General features: G+C 38.6%; 1 protein-coding gene across 1 annotated transcript in view; it reads right to left on the bottom strand.

The window, feature by feature from the left end:
• Positions 1-295: 295 nt before the first annotated feature.
• METTL16 (methyltransferase like 16) overlaps positions 296-16,138 on the bottom strand; it is a 16,108-nt gene continuing 265 nt past the window's right edge. Inside the window, exons 2-9 of the mRNA XM_010288693.1 lie at positions 15,846-16,045; positions 13,732-13,872; positions 10,517-10,632; positions 9,609-9,751; positions 5,749-5,818; positions 2,601-2,690; positions 1,546-1,719; positions 296-1,457 (exon numbers count right to left, since the gene is read on the bottom strand). Coding sequence (XP_010286995.1) covers positions 843-1,457; positions 1,546-1,719; positions 2,601-2,690; positions 5,749-5,818; positions 9,609-9,751; positions 10,517-10,632; positions 13,732-13,872; positions 15,846-16,045 — 1,549 coding nt within the window. The 3' untranslated portion in view covers positions 296-842. The remainder of the gene's footprint in view (positions 1,458-1,545; positions 1,720-2,600; positions 2,691-5,748; positions 5,819-9,608; positions 9,752-10,516; positions 10,633-13,731; positions 13,873-15,845; positions 16,046-16,138) is intronic.

The following is a 16,138-nucleotide window of genomic DNA, read 5'->3' as shown; positions in this document are numbered from 1 at the left end:
GCCCATGAAGATGAACACATGCTCTCCTTCCTGTCATTAAAGTAATCTTCAAATGGAAGCAAAATCCTTTAAAGAATACTGCTGTCATTTCAGGCAACTATATTTGAGTCAGTGTAAGGAACGATCTAATGCAACAGTCACCACAGTTAAATACCCTTTAACCCAAGCAGCTCAACAAGCTTATTTTGTTGTTAAAACAAAATTTACAAAACCAGATGCTAATAGTAGGCTCTTCTGTGTTTCAAAGCCCAAGCACCAGAAAAGTACAACACGTGCTTTTTCCTAAAGTGATTATTTTAATCAATGGACACTTAGAGGATTTATCCATCCTGCCACTCTGTAGACCAAAGGTTAAATGCATTAAAGGGAAGAGAGGCGTACTTAAATCTTTAGCTGAAGACTCCTCACTGCAGAAAACAATTTCCACAGCAGACTAACCATTCCCTGCATTAGTATTGAAAAAATATTGAAAAAAATATTTCAGTAAAGATTTCTACTTAGTAACAATATAGAATTCTACTGCACCAGAAAAGAGACCAGACTAAGCACTGTTGATACCTGAAACAGTCACAGCATAGACATGTTTCGCTTTCAACATGTAGTTTTACAACTGCAGCACAAAATCTAATACTTCCCTATCACTTCATGTCCAATGAAGTCCACTTCATGTACTCCTCGCAGCTTTGCAAAAGCTATTTAAAAATATTAAAGAGGACTTTAATATCAATTTTACTAACTTTTAAGGGGGAAAAAACAGGTTTTGCTAAGTCAAAATTTTAATGCATTAAAAATAGTTTACAAAATTTAAGCACTGACTTACTTTAACAAAGTAGGAAAAAGGACTAACTAGCAACCAGCCGAAGAATTTGGTTCCTTAAGTATGTGCACAGCTGGTTCATCAAGTCTCTGTTCTGTCCTTCGACCCAGTGCATTTCTACTAAGACATCATTTCCTTCTTTCTTCACATTCATTAAACACTTAAAGAGAAAACATCTGCTAGTTTCTTTCGGACTTTGTTCTTTTTCAACTGTCAGATTGCTAGCTTCCTCTGAAGGGCAAGGTTCCTCCTTTGCATTACTGGAACCTTTGCCAAGTGATGTTTCTGCCTGCTTTGCTTCTGTCTCCTCCTCCTCGTGCTTACTGTGTTCTTCTTTGGTAGCAGATTCTTCCGTTAGCTTGTCACCTGCGGTCAAGTGGACATCCTCATCAGGTGCCATAAACCTTGTTTCAGAGTCTTCAGTCTTGGGGTTTTCACAGTCCGAATTGCTGCTCACACTCTTCTGGCTGGTTTTTTCCTCTTCCATTGCTTGCAGAATATCTTCAGAAGCTCGAGGAAGTTCTCGTAACTGTCTTATTCTCTCTCGTTTCTTTCTCCTCAAATGAATCCAGGAGTTTTCAATGGCAGTCACGAACAGGCTAACTTCATCTTTTCCACAGGGAACACGTTTATGCTGAACCTGTTGTCAAAAACAGCAAAACTTCATACTATCCTCTCACTGTTATGCTTTCAAGTAGGATGTTAACATATAATACTTAATACTGTACCTTCAGGTCAGTAAGAATCTTCTCTACCCAGGCTCTAACCACAGCAATAGCTTCTGCAGCATCCCAGCCCATAGCTGCAGCTTTGATGGATAACTCTTTGACTGTAGAAGCCAAGACCATAAATATAATTGGTTTTCGGGGTTTTTCTAATTTTCTTCTTTTAGAGGGAGGTGACTAGGAGAAGAAAGAAAAAAAAATTACAATGATATGCAGTATTAGTGGGATGATTTGGTACTCAGAAGACACAGGGATTAAGAGTATAATGTAAGCCACTAAATAATCATTGACACGGCCTGTATTTCACTTCACTCCAAAGAATTTTGGATTGAAAACAGCTAAAAGGATCATGCACTTCATGCTAGCCTGATGGACAGAGGGATTTGATCTTTAGACATTAGGCAAAAAGCTTCATTGGTTCCTTCAAACTGTTATCTCTCTGTGAGCTGAGAAAATGCAGCTGCTCTTGGGAATAGAGGTCAAGTGCTAATATCCACATTTTGATCCAAGTTCACTGAAGATTTACTTGCATCTTCTATAAGGTCGCTTATTGTCTATACCCATCTTACAGTAACATCTGGATACAAAAAAAGCAATTGGCTCACATTAGTTAAGGTGAATAAGCTGCACTTACATTCATAGAGGCAAGGCTTAACTAGACATGTTCATATCTATTTGGTAACTTTATTGTATAGATTCTAACCAAGTTCTCACACGGAAGCTTAAAGTTCAAATCTAGTCCCAAGCTTAGCATATTTTAGTACTACTAAATTGCTATTTGAAGTATGTTACAAGCAACCCTTACTTTCATTGCAACCCAGAGGAAGTTCCTGCACAGGCTTCTTTTTTGCTCCCTAAACATAGGTCATTCATGAATCCTATGTAACAACTGCTAACAGACTGGCAGCCAGTTAAGAAATCACACTGTCCATGCAGCCCAGCACATCCAGTGTTCCAGTCTGAAGGAGAACAGTTTGTTTCACAGCAGTTACAGGTCATTAGGCCCTCCCTCAAATAAGCAGCACAAATCACAAGCAAACCAAAATTAAGCTACTTACAGGTACTTGTACATCCTCATAGAAGCTCCATGCCAGTGCCCATCTCATGGTGCGTCCTTGACAGAATTCAGTATGAGTAACTTTAGGAACCTATGCAAAGCAGCAATACAAAAATGCATTTCATATTAATAAACAACATTGTTTTACTGCACCTATTTCAAATTTTAAAAAATTACAAAGGCAGCATAGAGTTGTCTTCTCATAATAGAAATGGAGATTCTTTCTGACACAGCTCATGGATGTCAGTGACATTTGAAGCTGCCAAGCTTGTGCCAAGTGCCAAGCCTGGTGCCCATGCGCAGGTTCTTCTATCTCCGCTCTGCCACATCTGTGCCCTTTCAGAGCTCCAAGTTCAGCAACACATAACACGACCGTTTTTGTGCAGAGATCCAGTACACATCTGCATTCTGATTCTGCAAAAAGCATATCCTTTCTCCTTGTTCAGAACCTCCTCCTGGTCCACATTTGAATACTGAACCCACTGCTGTAGCAAAGGTGAAGGGCTGGGAAGCCAAGCCACTCATCTGTCTGCAGATGGTAGAAATGTGCCCAGGAACACTTCTCTTGTCTTTGTCAAAAAAAAAAAAAAAAAATCAAGTCTGAACTTACAGTTCCTTTAAATCTAAAATTTAGATATTAGTGTTGTCTAGTCTTTCTATACATGGATGCTCTAAGGCATTCATGTTTAGTATGGAGAATGTGCTAACTACAAGCAAGGATCAACCATCCCACCTCACTGAATTATCATCAGTTCCAGTGCATAAGCCCCAGGTCTGCACAGAAGCGGGATGGAGAGCAGAATCTACTACTTTTGAAAAATGCCTTCAAAAAGAGAGAGGAAAAGGTGTCTGTATCCTAGAACTTTTCACACCTTTCGATTCCTAATTCTATCAAAATTTCCAGTAAATATCAAGACAGTTTGACCAACGAGTGGACTTTCTGGAACATTTATGCTGCATCCACTTCAAGACTGCCAGCATGGCTTCACCAAGGGCAAGTCCTGCCTGGCCAACCTGATGGACTGACCATATCAGTGGACAAGGGAAGAACTACGGTTATCATCCATCTGGACTTCTGTAAGGCCTTTGACACAGTCCCCCACAACATCCTTCTCTCTACATTGGAGAGGTATGGATTTGATGAGTGGACTGTTGGGTAGATGAGGAATTGGTTGGATGGTTGCACTCAGAAGGTAGTGGTCACCAGCTCAATGTCCAGATGGAGATCAGTGATGAATCGTGTCCCTCAGGGGTCTGTATTGGGACCAGTACTCTTTAATACCTTCATCAGTAACACAGACAGTGGGATCGAGTGCACCCTCAGCAAGTTTACAGGCAACACCAAGCTGGGTGGTGCGGTTGACACACCTGAGGGATGGGATGCCATCCAGAGGGACCTGAACAAGCTCCAGGAATGGGTCCATGTGAACCTCATGAGGTTCAACAAGGCCAAGTGCAGGGTCCTGCACCTGGGTCAAGGCAAACCCCAGTATCAGTACAGGCTGGGGGATGACAGGATTGAGAGCAGCCCTGATGAGAAGGACTTGGGGGTACTGGTGGATAAAATGCTGGACATGAAACGGCAATGTGTGCTTGCAGCCCAGAAGGCCAACCGTAGCCTGGGCTGCATCAAAAGCAGCGTGGCCAGCAGGTTGAGGGAGGTGATTATGCCCATCTACTCAGCTCTGGTGAGACCCCACCTGGAGTCCTGCATTCGGGTCTGGAGCCCTCAGCATAGGAAAGACATGGACCTGTTGGAGCGGGTCCAGAGGAAGGCCCCAAAAATGATCAGAGGGATGGAACACCTCTCCTGTGAGGACAGGCTGAAAGAGTTGAGGCTGTTGAGCCTGAAGAATAGAAGCCTCCAGGGAGGCCTTCTTGCAGCCTTTCAGTACTTAAAGGGGGCCTACAGAAAAGATGAGGACAGACTTTTTAGCGGGGCCTGTAGTGATAGGACAAGGGGTTATGGTTTTAAACCAAAAGAGGGCAGATTTAGACTAGATCTACGGAAGAAATTTTTGACAATGAGGGTGGTGAAGCACCGGAACAGGTTACCCAGAGAGGTGGTAGATGCCCTATCCCTGGAAACATTCCAGGTCAGGTTGGATGGGGCTCTGAGCAACCTGCTCTAGTTGAAGATGTCCCTGCTCATTGCAGGGGAGTTGGACTAGATGACCTTTAAAGGTCCCTTCCAACCCAAACTATTCTATGATTCTATGATCCTAACCTGATCCACAACACAGCACGTGCTTGGTTACAATGAACATATTCCCAGATTTGACACAACAATGATCACAAACCTGAACAAAATTAAATTGGTAACTTCAAGAAAAATACAAAAGGAAACCACAGCTTTTCTGCTCAAGTTTGCAAGGGCTTCTCTCACCCCTCACCAAGACTGAGGTGTAACAGTTCAAGGATAAGGAACAAAGTCAGATACTTGAAATTTGGTGCCTCGCTCAGCATCTGCTTTTGACATTGAGTTTACAGACTCCCCTATGGCCTGTAGTTCATCTTTCTGGAAATTTATTTCACCATGCAGTCTCTTTCCTTCCACTCTCCATCATATACAAGGGCAGATCTCACCATCATCTTCTTTGTATGGAAATTAGAGAAGACTGCACTTCCTCCAGAAAGCCATAGAAAAGTCCTTTGCACAGCCTTCTTGCATGAGAACAGCAGTACAAAATTTTACTTGATGCCAGAATTAAGCAGAAAAAAACCCCAATGCTGCCATTTAAATAACATATTTTCTTTTGTCTAACAAATGGCTAGATTTCACGTAAGCTACGAGGAAAGAGAGCCAGATTTTTTTTTTTTTTTTTTTTTCCACAACAGCCCTGTTAAGGCTATTTTAAAAGCAGAAACCCTGTATGTTCTAGAATGGACAAAGACAGGCTTCCACATGTGGTAAAGAAAAAAATCTCAAGACACTGTGCTACTTATCTATCAGTTTTGAATTTACAATAATTAAATCTCAACTGCTTTGAGTGCTTCACTAACAAGGAATCACAGTTTCTTCTTATAAATAAAAACCTTGGTAAAATAATTCAATATGAATTACCGACATGCATCAGAACACGGTAATGAACATAGTATATATTGTATAGAACAGGTACAGGATATATATGGACTATATACAAACTCACCCCCTGGATTCGAAGTTCCTCTTTCAATGGTGCTAAACTGCATTTCTTCCCCAACATGCAACTGTACCATCTGCAAACAACACATTAACAAAGTGTTTTTACAAATACAGATCAAGTGAAAATGGAAACTACCAGAAAGAACTACTTGGATCAGAAATGTACAAGAACAATAGGAGATTTAAAAACCAAAAAAACAACAAAATAATCACTCTTAAACAGAGACTAAGACATAATACATGACATAACATGAATCAGAACAGAAGGCCCAAAGACGGACTGGACAAGGGAATCTTTTCAAGTTTCTAGGAAATACATTAATTCGAAACAGTGCCTAAACAGCCAAGAATCCTGTTTCAAAGAGTGACTTTAGTTATGTGGAAGATCTTACCCTTCACAATAATTTGTTTCATTTTTTCCACTTTCTTTGGTGAATGAATCAGAATAAAAAGGAATATCCAACTATTAACAAGCATCTGTCTCGAAGCAGACCTACTGACTACCACTTCTGCTCGTTTGTAACTTGTTTTCCAGGTTTCCATCATGTCCTGGTTTCAGCTGGGATAGAGTTAATTTCCTTCCTAATAGCTCACATAGTGCTGTGTTTTGGATTTACTATGAGGATAAAGTTGGTAAGTCACTAATGTTTTTAGCTCTTGTTGGCTTATACTAACTCGAGGACTTCTTAGCTTCCCATGATCTGCCAGCAGGAAGGTGCATAAGAAGCACAGCCATGACAGCTGACCCAGACAGACTGGCCAAAGGGATATTCCCTACCACATAACATCATGCTCAATACATAAACTGGAGTGGGCCGGGGGGTGGGAATCGCTGCTTAGGGATGGGCTATCAATCAACGGGTGGTGAGCAATTGCTGCCTTGGGCATCACTTGTTTTTGTATATTTCTTTATCAGTATTATCATCATCATTATTACTGTTATTATTTGCTCTTTCTTTGCTGTCCTATTAAAATGTTTCTATCTCAACCTATCAGGTTTTGTTCCAATTCCCTCCCCCATCCCACTGGGGGGAAGGGGCGGGGACATGCAAGCAGTTGCGTGGTACTTAGTTGCTGGCTGGGGCTAAACCACAACACATCACCTAACCCATATTTCATGAGGAAACCAACACGGAAAAAAGGAAAGAAATTTATTTTCCCAGTTCTGGCAGATATTATCCTTCCCCTCAGCTCCACATCTTCATTATCTCCAAACACTATACCTCTGTTCTTCATGTAAATTACTATTGGAGCTCTACAACCCTCTCTTTCATGCTTTTTCGATGACTGCATCCAAAAAGGTTATTTGTAAATATAATGTACTGAAGTATGAAAATTGGAACTCCCAGTTACCAAGGGACAGTTTCCTCAAGACTATGCATCTAAATTAAATGCAAACACTTTAAATTGATCACATATAAATAGACTGTAAACTTAAAAAAAAGTTTCAGTGGTATTAAGAGACAATTATTTAAATTGACTTCCTGTATAATGCAATATACAGAATTTCACACAGCAATGCTTAAATTAAACTCCGAAACTTCTAGCAAAACTAAAACACACATCCTTCCCAAAATTACAAAACCCTGAACCTGCAACTCCTAGCCAAAGTGGGGATGGGGGTAAAGTCGTCAAAATCATCTCCTGGCCCTAGGGAGTCTCTATCTACTAAAAGTTCATTACTCAAGCCCTTTGGCAGAGTTGCCAAACCTTATCTCTAACAAAATAGGAAACAATATTTTTATGTAAACTGTTCTTTCTGTAACAGATTCTCCAAGGTAGTTTATTCAAAGACATGAACTGAATCATTCCTACCCCCCAAACACACAGCACTTATTTTTCACAAATATAATACACAGTTAGCAAATGGGTATAGTTCTATGCCTTACGCTACCAATTTATCAGATCAAGATAGCGGTGTTGCGAAGAGGAGCAATACAGGCATGATGCATTCCTCATAATTCCACATCACCTTTTCAAGGCAAAGACTTTTGCCTTGAGAGTAACATCAGACAGTTCTCTACTACATTTGCCACTCCTTTCAAGGTCTTCAAACAGCAACTTATCAAAAGCAAGTTTGCCCTGGATCTACGCACACCATGTGGAACCAGAAACACGTTGCCATGATATTTCCAGAAAGTCATCACCCTGGCCCCTACCTTACAGAAACAATTAAGTCCTAAATGGTATACACGTGCTTTCCAGATCATAGTATTTTATACACCATATACTCCTGTGGAAACTACATCGGTGGAATAAAACCACTACATATCAGAAAGAACATGCACAAACAATAAAAATATCCAGTTGTTAAGTGGAAGAACATTTTTAAAATATACATATATACCATTGCTTCCTTTCTGGCCTGCCAGCCATGACACTCGAAAGAAAGCTTTCAACACACCTCAGTCACTTGCTTACCTGCATGCCTAGCTAAGTCATCTTCTTATGTTCTGTGTTAGTGATGAGTTTAGTAGGCTCACATGGAAGGGGAAGATGGACATCTGCTTAGATTTTTTTTTTCCCCTCACCCGTTTTATCACTGACTAAATTCAGAACAACGGTTTCAGCTTGTATTTAGTTTTGAAAAATCACTATATTTATTTTAGACATGAACAAGAGCATACACACCTAAAAGCCTGTCTGCATCAAGTAGCCTAAAATAACATTCTACCTACAAACTTTAACAGGAACACCAGTCATTTTTCAGTGTCCTTGCTGGCACAAAAAACATTGCTGAAATTCTCAAAAGTTTAATTATTCTGGCTTGCAACCTTTTCTGAACATCAAAACTTCTATTTTATCACTGTGCCATACTATCTATCCCCTTTTTATATTTCATAAGATTTGGGGAGTGTCAGAGAAAGGAGGGACATTAAATAAAAAAGAAAAATGTTCAGTTTGTGAATAGTTTGCAACCTCTGCAAACCTCAACTTTTTTTTTTTCCCTTCGAAGCACTGTAAGACAGAAGCACTTCTAACAGAGCCAAATGCAGTTTTGCGTTGTCTTGTTTTTCCAAAAACTGAATATATTCTTCATTTTTTCAGGCACATTACGAGACAACAAACCTTCTAAAGAAAAATTTTTCTATTAGACAGATGAAGATGAGATACTAATGCAATGTTCTGCCTAGTAGGGTCTCAACAAAACCGGAACACTTCAATGTATAAAAGGCAGGCTGTATTTCCTTTGCTTAGGGCACTGATGAAGCTGTGGTAACACACACATAAAATTTTGGCAGCTATATTTTAGAAGGATATTAAAAAAAACCTGGAGGAATCTTCCAGAAGAGCTAGAGGAATAACACATAACACTGGGGAGAGGAAGTCTGATAAGTCAAAAACTGAAGATGTGCCATCTGTTTATCTTGTTCAAAAGAAGGTCTTGCTCTAGTTTTTACTACAGCTTATGTTCACCCAAGATAGCATTCAGTAGAACAGTGCCCTTTAGTAGGCAAAGCTGCAAGTTATCAAAATTCAGCTAGGAAGAGACAGAAACTTTCAGGTAATGAACAGATAACTAGGTAGTGTCATAAACTCTCACATCTCAGATGCCCTTCAGAATCAACCCTGACTGTCTAGCAATTTGTGTGTTGATTGATCTGCAAGCTAAAAGTGTCACTGGTACAGGATTTTTTTGCCTTCTGCTTTTAAATACATCCAACAATGAGTTGTAATTGATGCTCAGGAACAACTAATTTTACATAAACTGAAACTAATTACTGATGTATGTATCACTAAACAAAACAAACAGATACTACTGGACCACAGCCACATGCCTTACTTAAAGTATCACTTTCACATGATTTCTGCCAAAGAAGCAGATAAAAGGTGTGGGTTTTTTAACTGGAACAAAGCACTTACCGTAACCTCTTTTTAAGTTGTAGACTATCATGAATAATTCTTTTGACAAATTCTAGTTCTCCCCCTTCAGCCATAATTTCTGTGATCCCTCCCGTATTTACAGAACTGGGAGGGGGACGTCGTGGATTTCGAGAATTTACTCCCTAGATAAAAAAAAAGAACATTTGAGATGAACATTTAACAAAATGTTAGGCTGCTTTTTACACTACTTCCTGCCTCAATCTTTAGTGGGTAGCAAGTGTCACCATCTCTAGTTATCCTCCCCTCATCAGAACCATGGATGATAGACAAAGATCTGTTCAAAATAAGCATAATGAGCAAATTCACTACAATCTCAAACCTATGTAAGTTACTTGTCACACATCAGTATCCTGCTAATATGTGGCAAGACATGCTGGTTACATGCATCTACACAATTACAATCTACAGTGTTTCCTTTCAACACTTAAATCTTTTTTCTACTGCCCTATGTTATGGAGTTAAGTTTCTGACTATATTCAGTGGGTATTGCAAGAACAGCTCTGAGCTGTATGATATTGCCTAAATCACTAAGGAAACAAAAAATACAGACAGGCACAACGCCAGAAGCTAATTCCTCTGTACCACTATTATGCAACAGGCACTTGATTTCAGGTTTACTAGCTGTCTACTTTCCAAACTAATTCTCTAAGACAGCAATATCTTGTGAAAAAATTCCACAGGTCATCCTCGACTTTAGGAAGGGTAACAGTTAAGTTTTTCAAAACTCCTTTGGGGTCAGGGTAGGGAGGAAGAAGACTTAATGCTATTTCATAACGATTTGGGATTTTCCACTCAACATCCCCCAAGGGAAGAGGTTAAACTGTTGCTACCCTCCCACTCACTGTGGGAACACTGAAGTATATGCAACATTTAGTTTGGTAGCTTACCTTCGCTTCCAATTGGTTGGCAAAAAAGGGAGGGTTACACATACAGAAATCATAAGCGATCTCAGATTCTTCTTTCAGTGCATCCATTAGTAGAGTCTTCTGTGGTACCTTAACCACTAACAGAAAACAGGAATTTGGTCAGTAAGGAAATTCATATTTTATCTGGCACACCATTTATGTATCAGTGATTCTCGAGTCAATATACTGTATAAAAACTGCACTTTCTAAACAATACCTTCTACCAAAAAAAGTAACAAATATCAGCATGCAAATAAAAAAATCATGTTAAGGATTAGCATACAAATAGCTTGTATGTTTATACACAGCAGTAGAATTACATGAGTGTTTAAAACAATAGGAACTGCTTGAGTTATACTGAGCTCCCTGATGCAACTACAAACCACTTTAAGCCCTTCTAAAAATTAACACAAGTGTTAATCAACCCACAGGCTCCTCAAAGATAAAAGAAATCCCAGTGTAAACAATTACTATTTTTTTTTAAGATAGATAATTCTAGAATTGTATTCAAGCAAATGTACTGTTTTGTCTTTCTAGAATGTAAAGCTAAGAAACAGAAAGACTAAGATAAAGCTATCTTCACTGAAGTTACACAGCATCAAGATTAGCTTTAAATCTAATCTTATAATAAACCAGAATTACTGTGTTAGCAATCCTATGCTAGCAATACTATGCATACTATACAGGAACTGTAGTCTTACACAATTTAGAAAAATCACAACAAAAGAAAAAGATTACAGATTTTTTCTAGACAAACCTTCTGCTAACTAGGGTCCACCAACTTATTTTTACCCATCACAAGGACAAAGGCAAACATCCCACATAGATTTACACTGTCTTTCCCCAAAGGCTATATAATTCCCTTGGAAACTGTGGTCAAGTCTTGTCACACATTTTCTGAAGACGACAGGAACTCCAGCCCAAATTTCTAAATTAAACACTTAGCACTTCTCCTTATATTAAGTTGTTCACATTTAAAATTTTTAACATTAAAGTGTGATGCTTTCTTATCTGTGTAGATATCTGCTTTTCCCCTGCTTCCCTTATAACATTAAAAAATGGTAAACCAATAAAATTAGCAATTACTAAATACAAATTATTAATTACAATTACACATCACAGCCAAAAAAGTTCTTCAGACAGGCATGACATCAGTTGGACTGATGGTTTTCAGGCTGCAGTCTTCCAAGAAATCACCAAGTGTCTCCAGAAGCTGCACAGTGCATACTTTTGGCATTGAGGTGTAACATAGCAGCTGCTGTTGCACACAGAGGAGACATTTACTTATATAAATGCTTTGAAATATCCAGCCTACACACTGCCTTTCTTGTTAGCAATACCCTTTTCAATTTTAGGGGCAGGGGAAGGAAAAACCATAGAATTAGTTTTTACAGTAGAAAAAGCAGACAACGGGACTAAGATGAGCAGAACTCTGCAAAAAGATCATGTTAATCTGAGCAGTAACACATGGTCTATTGTATATGCTTTCTAACATCACTGTAAAGTTACTTAGAAGATGACATCAAAGACCTTGTTAAACTACACAGCACTGTTAAACCACATTCCATCTACATAGGTGGCTGTTTAATTGACAGTATGCAATTTTATTTGGAAATAAGAAAGCTAATAAAGGAAATGGGAAGCAAACAATGTAGGAATCATGTTGCAGAGCAATCCTAAATTACCATGCAAGTAGCTTGAAAGTCCAAACTTCCAGAGTCCAAACTGTTGAAAATCTCTTAACCTACCATGGCATACAGGATACTAATTTTTATTTTTTTTTAAATACCAGCAGACAAATTCTAGACATCATCCAATTCCAGTAAAATAGACACAAGACTTAAAACACCATGTAATTTTTTTAGCATTTACAATCAATCCCCAGGTTTATCAGTTTCTGTTTTGCATCCATAAAAGAGACAGCCTTTGAAAGAAAGTTACTGCAAACAGTATTTCACTTTCAGCCATAAAACATTACTTTTTTTTTTTCTCTGGGAAAAAAGAAGCTATGATGCAATTAGTAAACCAACGCTGCATTACTGTTGTCTTTACTATCACTGAATTTTTTTTTCATTGAGGTTAGAAGAACAAAGGCTATATTCCAACATGATCTCCAATGATCTTCAATCTCTGCTTGGAAAAAATTTCAAGACAGACTCTTAGAACACGAAAAAAAATAGTTTGGGGTTTTTTTTTTAAAGAAAACAACAAACAAAACACAAACAGAGGTATAGAAAGATTTCTAATGGGACTCTAAAATGCCTTGCTAAACAAGTTACTACCTACAGTACTATACTCAGCTCTAGCTAAACAATTCAGGCCCAGGAGTCAAGAAGTAGCAGAGTGGATCATTCCCTGGCAGTGTCCAGCTACAGGTACCACCAACAGTACTCCCTTGCCCATGGCTCTGCCCACGAGCAGTCATTTACCCAGCTTATCACCTTTGGCACAGCAGCTTCACATGAGGCATTGTCCTTTGCCAGAGGTTTTTCCAGTGTAGTGAAACCGCCACACCGCTAAAAATCCTATGATGGCAGCAGTGACAGAAAAATGTCATTATTCCCCACACCAAGTCCTGGATCAAGACTGACATGGAGGATGGACCAAGATGACAACATTTTGGTAAAAAGGGTGCTTCCAAATTCCAGCAGAATTAAAGTTTTTATTTCAGAGCTGAATAATGGACCTGCCTTTTAGTATACTAAGTTCCTACAGAAAATTTTCCAAGGTCATCCACAGACCAAGTCTGGAATATTGCTACTAGCTACTACTACCACAGGCCTTGTTAGGACCTCATTCAGAAATGAGGACAAAGGACTCTCTCTGCATAAGATACCTATATGTGGCAGTGTCATAAAAGTTACTGAGGGGAGCACTCCAGGTCTCCTAGTAGCAGAAACAGCACGAACTCCAAGAAATACTTCAGTAAAAGACAAAGAATAGGAAGAGAGAAAAACACCCCACAGTCAAGTTTAACTTTCAGATTTTCATCAGGAAGAATAGTTCTCTATCCATACATCCCATTCTAGACAAGCTGCGACTTTCTGGCTTAAGCATACACGGACCACAGTAAACATTCTGCTGCAGTAAAAACAACTGAGCATGTATTTGGCAGGAATACAGATTGTTATGCCACTGAACATGGCAAAAACAGGTCACAACATTTGAATGCTACTAAATACCTTATGGCATCATACCTTTTATAAGATCAGACAAATTATTCTGTTCCACATTCTTCTTGGCATAATTGAAGCACATATCATCCACTTCTGTTGCAAGAAAATACCAGCCATTCAAAGTCGCTCCAAGTAATGGGTATATGCAAGATGCTCCTGTCCCTGCAGAAGTGAAAAGCCATGAGAAAAGCAGAACAGGTCTCTGATGTTATATGCAGAGCAGCTGTCAACTATGTACTTTTTACAACAAAAGGAACTAATTTCAAGCAAATGTTAATTACTGATCATATATTACAATAAAGTCCTTCAGTGATCTTTATCTTCTTAATTTGAAATACAGCATTGTCAAAGACACACTTTTATTAAAATAAAGAATTTCACAATCTGGAATAAATTTTCCAGTAAATTATCAACTTCTTTTTAAGCTATATTTTTCCTATATGACAGTGATTAATTTAGATAGTGAAAGTCAAATACATTCTGTTTTTACAAAAAAAAAAAAACTATCACGAATATATTTTTCTTCTGCATTTTTCTGTTTACCACAAATAATTTACTTTGATGCATACAGCAACCACAAAAAAAGAAAACAGCAACCTTTCTGTTCCATCAGACTGTTTTTCCCAAATGCCCAAAACTATCAAAGAAATGGGGATGACAATTAATATAGCTAAAAAGATAGCCAGACAGATAAAAAATTGGTGACAGAGAAATATATGCTAACATAAAATTGTTCCTTCTCATAACTGTGGCATATCTAGGTGATCCAGTTACCAATGACAGTCAAATTTAGGATTAAATTGAACAGATACAAGAAAAGGGAAAAATATCTCACCACCACAAAACTTGAGTTCAGAGATATATCGAGAGTCTACTCTTATACTGTCTTACTGAAATACAAGTAACAATGTCTGTCAGTAAGCAAGAGCACGCAGTCATTTCCAGCACTCCTGTAACGTTTCTCTTACATGACTTCCTCAGAGTTGGAACATCAAAGCTCACTGGAAACTCAAAGCTTTTACAATAGTTGGAGGACTTAAAGGATCTTTTGCTTCTATTTAGCCACCTACTGTGATGAAGTTCATAGAAATTGTTCTCAAAAATGCTACCTAATATCAAATGCATAGAAGCTGGCTAACAACTCTAAGAGTTATGAAGCGAGAGCAGCTGTGTGCCCACCACATGATGATATAAACTTTGTATCCATCACAAATCCAGCTAAAAATGCAAGTCAGTAAATTTAAGAAATTAAAAAATTCCATTAAAAAAACAAAATCATCCCAGCAAACACCAAGAAAATATTAATAAAAAAATGGCATGGTAACTGAGATTACTGAACCCAAACTTCGAGGAAGTCAGTAACTTCACCATCAAGCATTAAAACTTAAGTTAAAAAGGAAATTCCAGCTTCTCTCAGCACAAAACAATGTTCAAAAACAAGCCTTGTCTTTTTTTACTTCAAATGAAAGCCAAATTATGTTCATCACGATACATTTAATAAATTCAGATCTCTATTGAAAAACTGTTTACATTAATCTACCTCTTAATCCAGATATTGTCAATAATCCAGATACTAAAACTCAGCAAGCTGCAATGCATTTAGACATGTGACATCCATCTGTGGATGCTTAGCCCAGTCTAAAAGATTTTTGTTTTTAACAATATATAGGAAGTCTTTGACCATCTACAACCAAAAGGCAGCTTTGCTAGTATTTACCTTGGTTTCTAATTAAGTCTCTTTTACAATTTACCTCATGAAAACACCTGCATTGAAAAAAAAATTTTTCAAAGTTTAAAAACAGATCATTCATCTCTCAAATACACCTGAAACTACAGAAATTGTTTCATTAAAAGGAATGCTACTTACAAACGCTCTTGTGCAGACATCAAAAAGCAAAATTAATTGATTGCTAATATAAGTTAGAAGACTGAGACACTAGTCTAACAGTGTCACCAGACACTTCTAACACTAGTTAGAAGACTGAGAAGAAATGTCACCTTTTTTTTAAAATCCCTTTAGAATAACTTTTTTGCCCGTGTTACTAGCAGCATAATTTTTGTACACCACACAAAGCTACACTCAAGCGAGGTCAAGGCCACAACTTCATGTTTCTGTATAGATGTGTAACAAGTACCTATGTCAATGCCTCGCCTAAGGACTTGCTTGTCAGCATCCTGGTGACCAATGAGATCCTCCACCCAGTGGATGTAGTTCAGCCTCAAGGGAACGGTAGGAATAAGCCTTTCCACGGGGATGTCAATCGTAAGCCCAAAATCCTCCTTCAGGAGAGTGCACGTCAGAGCTCTCACCGCCTCAGGGTCCTTGAAATTCAGGCTGGAAGGTACAGGCAGCGGTTATGGGTGCCAGCGGCCTCTCACTCGCCACACCCCAGGGGCGGACATACACACGGCGCTCGAGAGGCAGCGG

Source organism: Phaethon lepturus, unplaced genomic scaffold (genome assembly GCF_000687285.1).
Source record: "Phaethon lepturus isolate BGI_N335 unplaced genomic scaffold, ASM68728v1 scaffold15996, whole genome shotgun sequence".
NCBI classification, from domain to species: domain Eukaryota; kingdom Metazoa; phylum Chordata; class Aves; order Phaethontiformes; family Phaethontidae; genus Phaethon; species Phaethon lepturus.
Note: the sequence above shows the minus strand (reverse complement) of the source record. Positions and strands in the feature narration are given on the sequence as shown.